General features: G+C 43.3%; 1 protein-coding gene across 6 annotated transcripts in view; it reads left to right on the top strand.

The window, feature by feature from the left end:
- Nucleotides 1–15915, top strand: part of GRK4 (G protein-coupled receptor kinase 4) — a 90321-nt gene that overhangs the window by 67802 nt on the left and 6604 nt on the right. For 5 of the 6 annotated variants that reach the window (XM_087864332.1, XM_087864330.1, XM_087864333.1 and 2 more), the window contains 5 exons: nucleotides 5001–5038; nucleotides 11974–12066; nucleotides 12796–12832; nucleotides 13405–13494; nucleotides 14597–14705. In XM_087864332.1, the coding sequence (XP_087720458.1) occupies nucleotides 5001–5038; nucleotides 11974–12066; nucleotides 12796–12832; nucleotides 13405–13494; nucleotides 14597–14705 (367 nt within the window). Of the gene's footprint in view, nucleotides 1–5000; nucleotides 5039–11973; nucleotides 12067–12795; nucleotides 12833–13404; nucleotides 13495–14496; nucleotides 14706–15915 lie in introns of all 6 variants that reach the window. The other variant, XM_087864329.1, reaches the window with a different exon arrangement.

Genomic DNA, 15915 nt, shown 5'->3' with positions numbered 1-15915 from the left:
TTAATGAGCTGGTGTGGGGGAATCCTTTCACAATTTTAAAGAAAAAAAAGTTTTCAATTTCACTGCATTTTCTAGCAATTACAGAAACAATACAATAACATCCAAAACAGATAAATGGGTGAGGGGCTGGAGATGCCTGTGTTGGCTGTTTCTCAGTGCGCTCGCCTGTCAGATTCCAGAAGGGTCAGCCTCCGTGCTCCCTCCTAACCATGGCCATCTCGTCTTGGGCATGCTCACCTTTAAAGAAGAGCTCACACTGCAGAACGGGGCATCATTTCTCTGTCTCTGTAGATCGACCTTTCTGCATATTACATACAAATAGAATCATCATGTGGCCTTTTGCATCTGGCCTCTGTCCACCAGCATAATGTTTTCGAGGTTCGTCCATGTTTTAGCGTTTATCAGTACCTGGGTCTTTTTTATGATGGAATAATATTCCGTTGTCCTTTTGCCAGTTGACGGGTGTTTCTGATTGGTTCCACTTTTTGGCTGTTATCGATAATGCTGCTATGAACATTTGTGTATGAAGTTTTGTTTGGACATATGTTTTCAGTTCTCTTGGGTAGATACCAACAAGTGGAATTTCTCAAGAGCATGGAAAATTTACGTTTACCTTTTAAAGACAGTTTCAAGCTCTCTTCCAAAGCGGCTGTACCATTTTACATTCATTCCAGGGCTCCATCCCCTCACATCGTCTCCAACACTTGTTAGTACCTCCCTGTTTAATGCTAACCCACCTCACTGGCTGTGAAGTGACATCTCATGGTGGGCTTTTGTGTTTTTTGTTTTGTTTTGTTTTTTCTCTTGGTAGTTTTGATTTGTGTTTCCCTGAAGACTGATGACATTGAGCATCTGTTCATGTGCTTATTGACCATCCTCACATGTTCTTTGGTTAAATGTGTATGCAAATATTGTGCCCACTTTCAATTGGATTATTAGCCTTATCACTATTAAGTGGCAAACATTCTTTTTTTTTTTTTTAAGATTTTTATTTATTTATGTGACAGAGAGACAGCCAGCGAGAGAGGGAACACAGCAGGGGGAGTGGGAGAGGAAGAAGCAGGCTCCCAGCGGAGGAGCCTGATGTGGGACTCGATCCCGGAACACCGGGATCACGCCCTGAGCCGAAGGCAGACGCTTTAACGACTGCGCTACCCAGGCGCCCCGTGGCAAACATTCTTTATATATTCTGGATACATGTCCTTTACCAGATGTAAAATTTGCAAATACTTTCTTCCAGTCCGTGGCTTGTCTTTTCATGTTCTTAATGGTGTCTTTTGAATTGTAAAAGTTTTTAATTTTAGTGAAGTCCAACTTATCAGGGTTTTTTTGTTGTTGATTACACTTTTGTTGTTTCTCTAAGAAATCATTGTCTAACCAGCAACGTGAGGATTTTGTTCCATGTTTTCTCTAAAGATTTTATGGTTTTAAGTTTTACTTTTAAACTTATGACCCATGTTAAGTTTTTAGTACAGTGTGGGTGGGTGAGGAGTCCCCATCCCAGCACCATGTGTTGAAGATTCTGTCATTTCCTCATTGAACTGCCTTGGCACTCTTGTCTAAAACTGACCCTGAGAGGGTGGGGTTGTTTCTGGACCCTTGATTCTATTCCATTGGTCTGTACGTCTGTCCTTCTGGCAGTACCATACTGTCGTGATTACTGTGACTTTGTGGTAAGTTCTGAAATTGGGAAGTATGAGGCTTCTAACTTCATTCTTTTTTGAGATTATTTTGGCTATTCTGGGTCCTTTGTATTTCCATATAAATGTTAGGATCAGCTTGTCAGTTTCTGGGACAAAAATTGCTGCTAAGGATTACATTGAATCCATAGTTCAATTTGGAGATAATGGACATCTGAACAATACTAAATCTTCTGACCTATGAACACAGGATATCTTTCCAATTATTTAGATATTTTTAAATTTCTCTTAGGAATATTTCATACTTTTCAGGATATACATCTTGTACTTTTTTTTTTTGCTGTTAAGTTTATTTCCAGATTTATTGTTTTTGATGCCATTTCAAATTCAGTTGTTTCGTTTTTGTTGTTGTTGTTGTTGTTTTTTAGAAAGAGAGCATGAGTGGGTTGGGACAGAGGGAGAAGGAGAGAATCTTTTTTTTTTTTTTTAAGATTTTATTTATTTATTCGACAGAGATAGAGACAGCCAGTGAGAGAGGGAACACAAGCAGGGGGAGTGGGAGAGGAAGAAGCAGGCTAATAGCGGAGGAGCCTGATGTGGGGCTCGATCCCATGACGCCGGGATTAAGCCCTGAGCCGAAGGCAGACGCTTAACCACTGTGCCACCCAGGCGCCCCGAAAAGGAGAGAATCTTAAGCAGGCTTTACACTCAGTGTGGAACCTGATGTGGGGCTTGATCCCACAACCCTGAGATTGTGACCTGAGCCGAAATCAAGAGTCAGGTGCTTAACCAACTGAGCCACCCAGGCGCCCCTACAGTTGTTTTCTTAATTTCATTTTTGGACTATTCCTTGCTAGTGTGTAGAAATACATCTGATTTCTGTACATTGATTTTGTGTCCTCTCTCAACTCCTTTATTAGCTTTAGAAGTTTTGTTGTGAATTCCTTAAAATTTTCTGCATATAGAATCATGTCACCTGGGGTCCCTGGGTGGCGCAGTCGTTAAGTGTCTGCCTTCGGCTCAGGGCGTGATCCCGGAGTTCTGGGATCGAGCCCCACATCAGGCTTCTCTGCTAGGAGCCTGCTTCTTCCTCTCCCACTCCCCCTGCCTGTGTTCCCTCTCTCACTGGCTGTCAAATAAATAAATAAAATCTTTAAAAAAAAAAAAAAAGAATCATGTCACCTGTGAATAAAGACAATAGGCTCATGTTTGTTTGTTTTTTTTTCCCAACTAGAATCCTGCTGCTTCTGTTGGTACTTCACGAGAGGGAAATTTGAATAGACATACAAAAGCTTGAATCAGTGCACCCTCCTGAGTCTTCTGAAGCAGACTAGAAAAATCAGTAATTAAAAACCAGGTTGATGAATGCTGTTTACATTTATATACAGTGAATACAGAGAAAAGACAATTTGAAAATTATGTAACTGAGGTCAGATCTGTCCCTTCCCTCCCATCAAGTATCCTCCGTGTCACTGTCAGAGTCAAAATCTCAGGTTTGCAGACTAGAGGGTCAGGCCTAATATTGTAATTCTTTTATATTTAAGAATGTGGAGGTTGTAATTTTTAACTGATACCAAGTTCAGATATTTAGTGGGTAATAAGGTCTTCAGTTATTTTTCTCTCACTTGGGTTTGATTTTGTTTTACGTTTTCCTTTTGTGTAGATTCTTTAGGTTACAAGGCCAGTTCTCAGATTGAGAGTTGAATTTTGATACTTACCTTAATCATTAAATTGGTTTTGCTTTGTTTTGATTTGTGATCCAGAATCTTCTCAAGACATTTCTTTGCAGTGACAGCTTTATTGTATACTCTTTTACCAATAAATCCACTGTTCTGTGTGGGCATTGGGTGAGTTACTGACATTACTCCTGCCACCGCTGTTACAACACACTTCCTTTCAGAGCCAGCTGAGCCGCAGTGCGTGGTGGCAGCTGAGTGGACGGCTGGAGGGCCGGTTTGGGGCAGGGCCTCTCACGCTGGCCCACAGCCTGCTTTCTGAGCAGCTCTGCAGCGGTGCTGGCCCACACTTGGAGCAGTGAGGGTTAGGGTGTCCCGGGAGAAATTTAAAGTAGTTTGGGGGGCAGGTGTTGTGTTGATGTTGAGCGTAAGCCCACATAAACGAGGAGGCTGTGGAGGTTCCGAGGCAAGGGAGGGCTCCTTTGTTTTTAATAACATAAGGATTTTTTTAATGCAGAAAAGAATAAAGGGAAAACCAAAAATGCTCATCATCCCACCCTGATAGTGCAAGAGCATATGCACATGGCTGGAAAATGCAAAAGCAGAAGCCACCCGCCCCTCGCCCCAAGGGGACCGTGACTGCTGTGGCATGGCTGTCACCACAGGAAGGTTCCTCTGCAGCCACTCAGGGTGCATTCACATCTTCCTGAGCTGCTAACAGGCTCACTTCTCGTCTTTTCCTGGGGGTGTGGGTTTTGGCCTGAGCAGGTTTTACACTAACTGTGGGGTCCTGGGAAGGCTCACTTCAGCTAGCTCCTGGTTCTGCCTCTTTGCAGAGCTTTCCCGAGTCCAGCCGCCTTCCATCTGCTGTTGCTCTCGTGTGGAGGTTCTATTAATCTGGCCACAGACGGAGGGGTGATGCTCAGGGGAGATGGGGTGTTATGATAGGGCCACTTTTGAAACCAGAGTTAAATATAAATCCTCTGAAAAGTAAATATTTTCTTTCAAAAGGAAGAAACAAGCAGTTTGGAATATTACATTTAAGATAGTTTAGCCTTTAGTGATCTGTATTTATTTGAAGTCTGTGGTATCCCTCCTCCAGTCATGGCTGTTGATTACATGCTTCCTGCTGCAAGGCCTGGGCTCCCCCAACCCTGCCTCGCTGCGGAAGTGGGTACATGTGGATCAAGCCACGTTACAAGGGAGGAAACTGAGGCCTAGAGCAGTTCAGGTCACACAGCAGCAGAGCAGCAGAGCTAGGATTTGAATCCATGCCTGTCTGATCCCCAAAGCTGAGTTCTTCTGGTATGGGAAATTTTCAGGTGTTGACATTTTAAGAAGTATATGAATGATAAGAGAAATTGAGCCAAGTTCATTAAGGACTAATTCCTTACTAGGGGGCTGTACCTTCCATCACTGAACTGTCTCAGATCTGCGGACCTGGGCAGAGCACACTGCCGTCACACGCACGGTGTTGGTTGAGATGAATCCTTTGTGGCGTCCTCGTCCTTCCCAGCGACGGCATGAAGGACTCATGACTTGACCCACAAAGGACGGTTTTGTTATCCCCCATTCTTGGCGCTGCTCATAGTAGAGACAGCTGTGGTTATTTCTGCTGGGTGCTGATGAATCAGTGTCGCCTTCTGAATAATTGAGCTTTTTGTTGTTGTCTCTTCCTTTGTAGAGACTTAAAGCCTGAGAATATTCTCCTCGATGACCGTGGTAAGTGAGTGAACTTTTCACGCCTAAAGCATAACACTTTGTTAAGAGGGACTTGGTTATAGAAAGTTGATGGGGGCTTAGCCCATTGTAGAACAGAAACAACAACAAAAAGGGAAACTCTTTGGTATGTGTTATTTTGAAAATATAATAGAGATAACATTGCCATTCCCCTGTATTTAAGCAAGAAGCAGAGTTGGTCATATTTTTCAGTTAATAATTGAGTTTTAGAAGCATATTAAAATATATTCACAGTAAGAACATTTTTCTCTCTCGTATTTCTTGCTGTTGGTCCACATCTTGCTTTTTCCCTTAGAAGTGTTTTTCCACCCAGGATCCCCTAAGAATTTTCCTTTTTAAAAAAATAACGAATAGTTGTTGAATTTTGTCAGTGCTTTTTCTATCAAGATGATTATATGATATTCTTTTTATTCTGTTAATATAGTTAATTTTCAAATATTAAACTAACCTTTCATTTCTGAAATAAATCCAACGTGGGCATAATGAGTTATTCTTTACATAGCTTGCTAGCTTCTGTTTTCTGATATTTTGAAGATGAAGCTGGCTCTGTTTTTGAGGGCCCTGGGTCTCTGTGTCTCTGCAGTGCTGGGAGCGCCAGAATACTGCTGCTGTCTGTGTCCCTGCAGGCTCTCTGGGGGCCCAAAATCTTGGCTCAGCTCCCAGCTGCTCCCAGCCTCTGCAAGAGTCCCAGGTGGGAGCAGCTGGAGAGCGGATGTGTGCATCCCCCACTCCCAGTGAACATCCTCTGGTTTTATCAGGGTTTGCAAATGCTTCTGAGAAAACACTTGTGCCCCTTGCAGCTCACTTCTGGTTGGTTCTCCATGCAGGGTCTCAGTGCATCGGATCCAGTCACTGCCATGGCTCATGGTGCCCTTAAAATATAACTTGTGTACAGTTGTGGTCAGTAGTAGCACGGGCCGCCATGACCTTTGCCACCCTGTCCCAAAGCAGATGCCAAGCGTCACTTCTGTGGTGCTTACTGTTACTTACTCTTTAGATACTGTAGACCTGATCACATTCTTGTTAAGAATGGAAAGGAATGACAGAACTTTGTTTTGCTTTTCTTGATTTCAGGAGACTTTTCATCTTTTCTTTTTGTTTTCCTACTCTTTTAATTTTAAAAGTGTAATCCTGGCTGTACTTTATGACTTATAAATGCGATTGATTTTAGGTTTTTTAATATCATGCATTTAAAATTCCCAAGAACTAATTTCGACCAGAAACCATAGAACATAGGAGTAACTCTTTCGTTTGCCATCTAGACAGCTTTTTGGGGTTTCTGTTTTTGTCTGTAAAGCATAACCTGCCATTTGTAGTGAAATTAGGTTTAAAAAAGATGATTATCAAGAGAACTATAGGCCAATATCTCTGATGAACATAGATACAAAAATCCTCAACAAAATACTAGCAAACCAAATCCAAGAATACATTAAAAAATCATTCACCACAATCAAGTGTGATTTATTCCCAGGATGCAAAGGTGGTCCAATATTCACAAATCAATCAACATAATATATCACATCAATAAGAGAAAGATTAAAACCATATGATCATTTCAATAGATGCAGAAAAAGCATTTGACTAAGTACAATATCCATTCATAATAAAAGCCCTCAACATACCTCAACGTAATAAAGGCCATGTATGAAAAACCCACAGCTAATATCATCCTCAATGGGGAAAAAAACCGAGAGCTTTTCCCCTAAGGTCAGTAACAAGACAACGATGTCCACTCACACCACTTTTATTCAACATGGTACTAGAAGTCCTAGCCACTGCAGTCAGACAAGAAAAAGGAATAAAAGGCATCCAAATTGGTAAGGAAGAAGTAAAACTTTCACTATTTGCAGATGACATGATGCTATATATAGAAAACCCTAAGGACTCCACCAAAAAACTAGTAGAGCTGATAAATGAATTCAGTAAGGTTCCAGGATACAAAATCAATGTACAGAAATCTGTTGCACTTCTATACACCAATAATGAAGCAGTAGAAAGAAAAATTAAGAAAATAATTCTATTTGTAATTATGCCAAAAATAATAAAATACCTAGGAATAAGCTCAACCAGGGAGGTGAAAGGCCCTACTCTGAAAATTTTAAAACATTGGTGAAAGAAACTGAATATGATACAAACAGATGGAAAGATATTCCATGCTCATGGATTGGAAGAACAGATATTATTAAAATGTCTAAACTACTGCGAGCAATCTACAGATTTAATGCAATCCCTATCAAAATGCCAACAGCATTTTTCACAGAACTAGAACAAATAATCTTAAAATTTATATGGAACCACAAAGACCCCAAATAGCCAAAGCAATCTTGAAAAAGAAAAATAAAGCTGGAGGTATCACAATTCCAGATTTCAAGATATATTATAAATCCATAGTGATCAAAAGAGTATGGTACTGGCACAAAAATAGACACACAGATCAACAGAGTAGAAAACCCATAAATAAACCCACAATTATATATGGGTTTATTTAATTAATCTTCAACGAAGGAGGCAAGAATATGCAATGGGAAAAAGACAGTCTCTTCTACAAATGGTGTTGGGAAAACTGGACCACTTTCTTATGCCATACACAGCAATAAACTCAAAATAGATTAAGGGCCTAAATGTGAGACCTGAAACCGTAAAAGTCCTAGAAGAGAGCACAGGCAGTAATTTCTCTGACATTAGCCATAACAATGTTTTTTTTTTTTTTTAAGATATGCCTCCTGAGGCAAGGGAAACAAAAGAAAAAATTATGTCTTGGGATTACATCAAAATAAAATTTTCTGCATAGCAAAAGAAACAATCAACAAAACAAAAGGACAATCTGCTGAATAGGAGGAGATATTTGCAAATGGCACATCCAGTAAAGGGTTAGTACCCAACATATATAAAGAACTTCTAAAATTCAATACCCAAGAGACAAATAATCTAATTAGAAATAGGCAGAAGACGTGAACAGACGTTTCTCCAAAGAAGACATGCAGATGGCCAATAGACACATGAAAAGATGCTCAACATCCCTTATCATCAGGGAAATGCAAATCAAAAATCACGGTGAGACATCACCTCACACCTGTCAGATGGCTAAAAACAACACAAGAAAGAACGAGTGTTGGTGAGGATGTGGAGAAAAAGGAACCCTCAGGCACTATTGGTGGGAATGCAAACTGGTGTGGCCACTGTGGAAGACAGTATGGAGGTTCCTCAAAAAATTAAAAATAGAAATACCATTTGATCCAGTAATCACACTACTGGGTATTTACCCAAAGAATGTGAGAACACTAATTCAAAGGGACACACGCATCCCTATGTTTATTGCAGCATTGTTTACAACAGCCAAACTATGGGAGCAGCCTAAGGGTCCATCGACTGATGGATGGATAAAGAAGAGGTGATACATATATACAATGGAATATTATTCAGCCTTAAAAGAATGAAATCTTGCCATTTGCAACAACATGGATGTATCTAGAGAGTATAATGCTAAACGAAATAAGTTAGAGAAAGACAAATACCATATGATTTCACTCATACATGGAATTTAAGAAACAAAACAAATGAACAAAGGGGGAAAAAAAGAGAAACCAAGAAACAGACTCTTAACTACAGAGAACAAACTGATGGTCACCAGAGGGAGGTGGTGGGGGGATGGGTGAAACAAGTGAAGGGCATGAAGAGGACACTTACTGTGATGAGTACCGAGTGATATATGGAAGTGTTGAATCACTATATTGTACACCCGAAACTAATAAAACACTGTTAACTATATTGGAATTAAAATAAAATTTAAATTTAAAACAGGCTGAATAGGGACACCTGGGTGGCTCAGTTGATTAAGCGTCTGCCTTCAGCTCAGGTCATGATCTCAGCAGCCTGGGATGGAGTCCTGTGCCAATCTCTCCACTCTGCAGGTAGTCGGTTTGTCCCCCTCGCTTTCCTCTGTGCTTGCTCTCTCTCTCAAATAAATAAATGAAATATTATTTTAAAAAGCTGATTATCGTCTATTTTAGGTTGTTAGGTACATTTACTGTTTGTCCATCCTAAATATGTCAGCCCTCTTTTTTGAAAACTTGTAATAAGAGGGACTTGGTTTGTGAAATTTAACCGGTAGTTGAGATAAAAAAGAAAACTCTATCATGCCTATATTTTCTATAGAAGAGACTTCAGTTTTATGCAGTAGGTGTATTCCTAACAAGCAGGATAAGCAGTGAATCTTTGTAAAGACTAGTAGCATTTTATTATTGACAATGATCTTAAAGGAAATCCTATACATCATATTCTTCTAGCTATAAAATGTATATTGAAGATAAGGATACTATTTTTTTAACTATTACTTGTTATACTATTATTACCCAAAAGTATTATTACATCCAAAAGTATTTAACAATTCCTTGGGGCACCCGTGTAGCTCAGTTGGTTAAGCATCCGACTCTTGATTTTGGCTCAGGTCATGATCTCAGGGTCATGAGATCAAACTCCACATCGGGCTCTGTGCTGAGTGTGGAGCCTGCTTAAGATTCTTTTTTTTTTTTTTAAAGATTTTATTTATTTATTCGACAGAGATAGAGACAGCCAGCGAGAGAGGGAACACAAGCAGGTGGAGTGGGGAGGAAGAAGCAGGCTCATAGCGGAGGAGCCTGATGTGGGGCTCGATCCCATAACGCCGGGATCACGTCCTGAGCCGAAGGCAGACGCTTAACCTCTGTGCCACCCAGGCGCCCCCTTGCTTAAGATTCTCTCTCTCCCTCTCCTTCTGCCCCTCCTATCAGCTTTAAATCTTCCTTAATTATTTCATAAATGTTTTTATAGTTGTGTATTGAATATAGCATGAAGTTCATATTACATTTGGTTGGTATCTTGTTGAGTTTTTAAAATTTCATAGGTTCCTCCTCCCTGCTTCTTTGTATCATTTATTTGTTTTTGAAACCAGTGTTAGGGGTCAAATTGTGTCCCTCTAAAATTCATGTCATGAAGCCCTAAGCCCCAGTACCTCAGAATGTGACTGTATAGCTGACCTTTGAACCATGTAGGGATTAGGGGCACCAACTCCCCACACAGTCAAAAATCTGCATATAACTTTTCTTTTTTTTTTTTTTTAAGAGAGAGAGCAAGCTGGAGAGGGGGAGGGGCAGAGAGAGAGAGAGTCTTTTTTTTTTTTTTAAAGATTTTATGTATTTATTTGACAGAGAGAGACAGCCAGTGAGAGAGGGAACACCAGCAGGGGGAGTGGGAGAGGGAGAGGGAGAAGCAGGCTCCCCCCACCACGCTGAGCAGGGAGCCCAATGCAGGGCTCGATCTTAGCACCCTGGGATCACACCCTGAGTCACAGGCAGACGCTTAACGACTGAGCCACCCAGGCGCCCTGAGAGAGAGAGAGTCTTAAGCAGACTCTGCACTCAGCATGGAGCCTGACATGGGGCTCCATCTCACGACCCTGAGATCATGACCTGAGTCGAAATCAAAAATGTTAAGAAAATCATAAGAAAGAAAATCATAAGGAAGTGTAAATGCATTTCCAGTGCTGTCCGTACTAAAAAAAGCGCATGTATAAGTGCACCCATGAAGTTCCGACCTATAGTGTTCAAGTGTCAACCATGTTTGGATGAAGGTCTTTAAAGATGTGATTACAGCTGAATGAGGCCACTAGGGAGAGTCCTAATCGGATATGACTGGTGTTCTTACAAGAGGAGGAGATGAGGACTCAGACGTGCACAGAGGGAAGAGGCTGTGAATACAGGGTGAGAGCCATCGTCTACACACCAGGCAGAGGGGCCCACCCTCTGGCTCTGGATCTTGGACTTCCAGTCTCCGGGGTTGTGGGCAAATAAATATCCGTCCGTTCAGCTCCCAGCTGTGGTGCTTTGGTTATGGCAGCCCTGGCAGTCTAGAACAGACATTTGTCCTATTGAAGTTCCCGGGTTGTGGATTTGGCTGGATTTAACATGTTGCTTGCCTCCCCTATTCTTCCTGTAAGCCAGCGGTTAGATCTGGAGGCTGGAATTGGTCCAGGTTTGATTTTTGGTGAGCATACTTGGTGTGTCCTTCCTGTTGTATGACATCAGGAGGCATGTGAGGACTGAGTGTCTCTCCTTTATGATGTTCACAGTGATGAGTGGTTTCACACCTTGGTCAGCCTGATCTCTCCATTATCCATTTCCCACCAATTTTTCACTTAATGGATGAAGGATCAATGTCAAGATACAGCATTTCATTGGGGCTGTAAAGTGACGGCATTCTAATTCTGTCATTCCTGGTGCACTTAATTGTTGAGATGCATCTGTAAAAAAGAACCTTGTCTACCTGTTTGTTCAGGAAAAGCAGGTGAAATACATGAATGCTTCCTTTTATTTCTACTTTTCAGGAGATCGTGTTAGCTCTCTATCGTTCTCTAAGATGATCAAGGAAGTTTTCATTTTATTCTGTTTTGGTATCATTAATGAATGTATGAATTTTAACACTTTGATAGGGTTTAATCCATTGGAGTAATCATTCTTTATGATTTTTTTGTCCCTTCTTTGGCCAGCGGATGCCCAGTAGCCTCTAATGATTTCCTTGTTTTCTGCTATTATTTCTTATTGAAGATGTTCCAGGATGACCTTGCATGTGTGCTAACTGAGACCTGGAGTCGACCCTGTCTCCAAGGGGCCTGATCCTCTGTGTGGAGATCTCAGTGTGGGAGCCAGGTGCCCTTGCTGCCCTGCTGGTCATTCTTCCCAGGCCCTTTTTGGGAGAGAACACATCTGTTCTCGTTTTAAAAGAAAATATCCATCATGGATTCATATTGATATTTCTAATTCTCATTTTACTTCTTCATTTCACATTTGTGGGTTTTTTTCTCCTATTGCTGAAAATATTAGTTCCTAATGACATTAATATGATTACAGTATTTTTCTCTGCTTTTTAAATATGTAACATAGACTGCTCTACAACACTAAATGGAGATCTTCCTTATTTCTTCATCTGGCTGCCTGTGGATGGACTGGCTCGGTCTGCCCGGTCCACGCTGCCCGGTAACCGGCTGCTCCCAGCTCTCTGTCATTAGTGCTGCAGTGCCCAACCCTGTGGGCATGTCATTTCCTGCTTTTTCCAGTGTGTCCTTGGGATGGGCCCCTGGGGGGGTGTGAGGCTGGAGAAGAGGTTCATGTGCAGTTTCTCAGACGTTGCCAGTTCCCTGCGGCGGAGCTGTGCTGGTCTGTGTGAGCACTAGTAGGGCACGCGTGCACCTGCTTCCCTGTGGCCCCACCGACAGACTGGGTTCTCAAACTGAGTCTTCATCCATTTGTCGGCAGTTTGGCTTTTCATTTCTCCTTGGAAAAAAATCACTTTTTAAAAGAAAAATAAGAAAGGATACTTAAAATTTTACAACATGCCAGTACTCTACTTAAACATGAAATATATAAAAGCTGCCTTATTGAGGAAATCTTCCTGTACAAAAGCAGAAAACTGAGTCACACTGATGAGGGAACTCAAACCAGAGGCAGAGAGGGGACTCAACCCCAGGCTGCGTGGCTCCAGCCTCCCACCTCCCCCAGTGCGGGTGCACTGCGGGGAGTAACGTGACTCACAGTGCTGGCGTGCTAGGGGAAGGCCCATTTTCCCATCTAAGGCATGATGCAGTCTGTGTTAAAGCTAATTCAGTGCCGCGAGGGCATGTGGTGGATTTTCAGTGTTGAGCACATGCTTATTGGTTGGTTCATTCATTTCGTTGATCGTATTTATTGAGCACCTACTATATGCAGGTACACTATCAGGAGCTGGAGACACACGGCCAACAAGGTGAGTGGGGCGTCTGCCTCCAGGGCTGGTTTATCTTTCTAGACTCTCAAAAGAAAGTTTTCTATAAATTGTTATTTTCATACTGAGTTTAATAACTATGTAAATCTTTCTATATAAAGGCATTAACACACAACATAGTCTCTTGAGTTTCCTTGATTTTATTTATTTTGCTATTACAATTTGTTCTTCAGAGAAAAACTCCTATTATTTGCCTGTTGTTGTTCCTGTATATAAGCCTACTGGTATTCTGACAAAACGTGTTCGTTTTCTCTTGTGTAGTTCATATACTGTTCGTTATAGTTGTGTTTATGGATCTGGTAGTTATAGGAAATTAAATAAAAAACACAGTGCTTCTATCGTATTAAGTGGTTGTCTGTGGTTAAAGGGCTTTCTGATTAGTAGCTAGCTATAACTCCAATTTCCTGTTGTGTTAGTGGAACCAAATGTTCTGCATAGTATTTTACTAGATGTGGAGAAGTTAGATGTAATTTTAGATTTTTTTCCCCACTGTTTATTGTCATGAATATGTCAGCATGCCGCCTGTGGTTTGTAATGTGTTTGAACACACACAGGGCACATCCGGATCTCAGACCTGGGTTTAGCCACGGAGATCCCGGAAGGGGGGACCATCCGAGGAAGAGTGGGGACCGTCGGCTACATGGGTATGTGAAAGGCTGCTTCCAGATCCTTGTGCTTTCTGTCTGGACGCCCGCGTCCTCACAACACAGAGAAGTTCTAAGCCACTTGGAGGGAGCACGGGTAGTGTTGGAAGTCTGTGCCCGGCCAGTGCTGACCCTGCAGGGGAGTCCTCCTGGCTGCCCTCCTGTCTTACAGAGACCAGGTGTGAGGCCGGCAGAGGTCATGCAGCTGAGTGAGGGCAGAATCAGGGCAGGACGGGGCCCACACTCTGCTGCTGCCACCATCCTGGGCACACTGGCCTCTCTGGGCCCTTTCGAACTCGTGTTCCCCTGGTTATTGCAAAGCCTCTGTGCCTGGGAGGCCCTGGCCTGGGCTCAGCTCCCAGCCCGGCGGTGCCAGCCTGACCCAGGCATGGCCTCTGACATGAGGGAACCCGAGGGCCTCCGCAGAGTCCTGCAGGAACATCCCATGCCCCACTGTGTCTTCAGTCAGCTGCTGTAGAGGGTCAGTGCCCTCGGGGCACCCGTGGGTGTGGCTCTGCGTGTCTGAGGGAGCACCCTGCTCAGGAGGCAGGGTCTGCCCTACAGCACCGGTTCCCCACGTGTGCTGCTCATTTCATGCCCAGGGGATAGCACAGACTATTTCCAATAACCCGTTTGTTGAAATATAAGTCACATACCATGAAATCCACCACTCAGAAGTGTATACTGGAGTGGATTTCCGCACGCACACAGAGCTGTGCAACCACCACTACCAGAAAGAGACCCCGGGCCCATGAGCATCCCCTCCGGCCCCGGCCCTGCAGCCGCTCGCCTGCTCTGTGTCTCTACGACTTGTCTCTTCTGCCTGCTTCATGTAAATAGGATCCACACTCTTGGGCCTTCTGTGTCTGTCTTCTGCCCCTTAACACATTTCCAGGGTTCATGTTGTAACAAACATTAAGTTTATAATGTGTTATTTGGAATTAATTACAAGAAAATTTAAAACCAAAATTTAATTTAAATTTCCCTGTATTTGTTATGTAGCTCCTGAAGTTATCAATAATGAAAACTATACATTTAGTCCTGATTGGTGGGGACTTGGCTGTCTGATATATGAAATGATTGAGGGACATTCTCCATTCAGAAAATTCAAAGAGAAAGTCAAGCGAGAGGAGGTGGACCGAAGAGTGAGGAAGGACACCGAGCAGTATTCAGAGAAGTTTTCGGAGGACGCCAAGTCCGTCTGCCAGATGGTGGGTCGAGCTCTGGGGAGGTTGGGGTGGAAGCCCTAGCTCACTGGGGTTGTTTCCACTAGCAGTCGCCCTGCCACACAGCCACCAGTGAGTCAGGGCCTTGCCTAGGAAACGACGTGATTGGGCTTCCAACCAATGGGAGCGAAGCAGAGCAGTGCCTTGTTTGATTTCTCAAAAGATGCCCCTGAGAGGGAAGAGTGGTACCAAGGTCACTCATTTCCTGTCAAACTAAAGATCAAATAGAAGCTTGTTTCTTAGGAACAGTGAGGTTTTTCTGTCTGCCCATATTTCTTTCCTCTTTAACTGGCTGCCAGGGATCATGGTCTTGATGGGCCGCCACATGTCTGCCACTTTCCTGGATGTGTTAAGGGCCCCATGAGGCTGCGTGTCACAGTGGAGAGAAGAGAAGAGGACAGAGACTGCAGGGCTGGGGGCAGACAGAGCAGTGGTTGAACCATGGTTGGTGGAATCATAGTGGGTTATGGGAGGATGCGGAAGGGGGTCTCAGGGCAGAGTCATGAGTCTGGAGGCAAAGGTGTGAGCACGGCTTGTTGGAGCCATGGCCCCTCTCGCCAGAGTTGGAGAGTCTGGGAGCGCACGGAGAGGAAAGCAGGACTGGCTGGTCATGAAGAGTTGAGGGGGAGAGTGGGGGGTGGGGACGGACAGAGAGGCAGGCTGTGGGTCCTCAATTGGGTGCCTGTGGGAGCCAGCAGCCGCGTACCCGTTACTGAAAGCGTCAGTAACTTGGATGAGTTGTCGGTGGTTGGAGATAGCGATTTTGTTTCCCCTTCCCTGTTGTTGCCATATGTGGAGTGATGAGTGTTAGTGGCCTGTCACAAGCAGTGGGGACCACGCTGGCCTTCCTTCCCGCCAGCTCGTTCCACGTGGAGCTGGCGGTGGTTAGCCAGCTCCTCCAGGTTTAATAGCATTCTGGCTGAGCTGCTATCTGACCGGTGCTTGCCACCCACCAGGCACGGATAAGGGCTGCAGGAATATAAAGATATATGTTGGAAGTACAGCCTGCCCCTAAGGAGCTCACAGATTAATGGCAGGCCTAGAACAAATATGAAAAATAACTATGGTGAAAAAGCAGAATTTGATGGGTGCCATAAATGAGAGAAACAAGGGCTCAAGGGTTTTCAGGATGGAGAAATGCTGTGTTCTGGTAGGGGTGCTGGGGAAGGCAGGCGGTGCCTGAGTGAGAACTAGG

Source organism: Ursus americanus, chromosome 8, assembly GCF_024610735.1.
Source record: "Ursus americanus isolate L20-20 chromosome 8, mUrsAme1.1.p, whole genome shotgun sequence".
Classification (NCBI taxonomy): domain Eukaryota; kingdom Metazoa; phylum Chordata; class Mammalia; order Carnivora; family Ursidae; genus Ursus; species Ursus americanus.
Note: the sequence above shows the minus strand (reverse complement) of the source record. Positions and strands in the feature narration are given on the sequence as shown.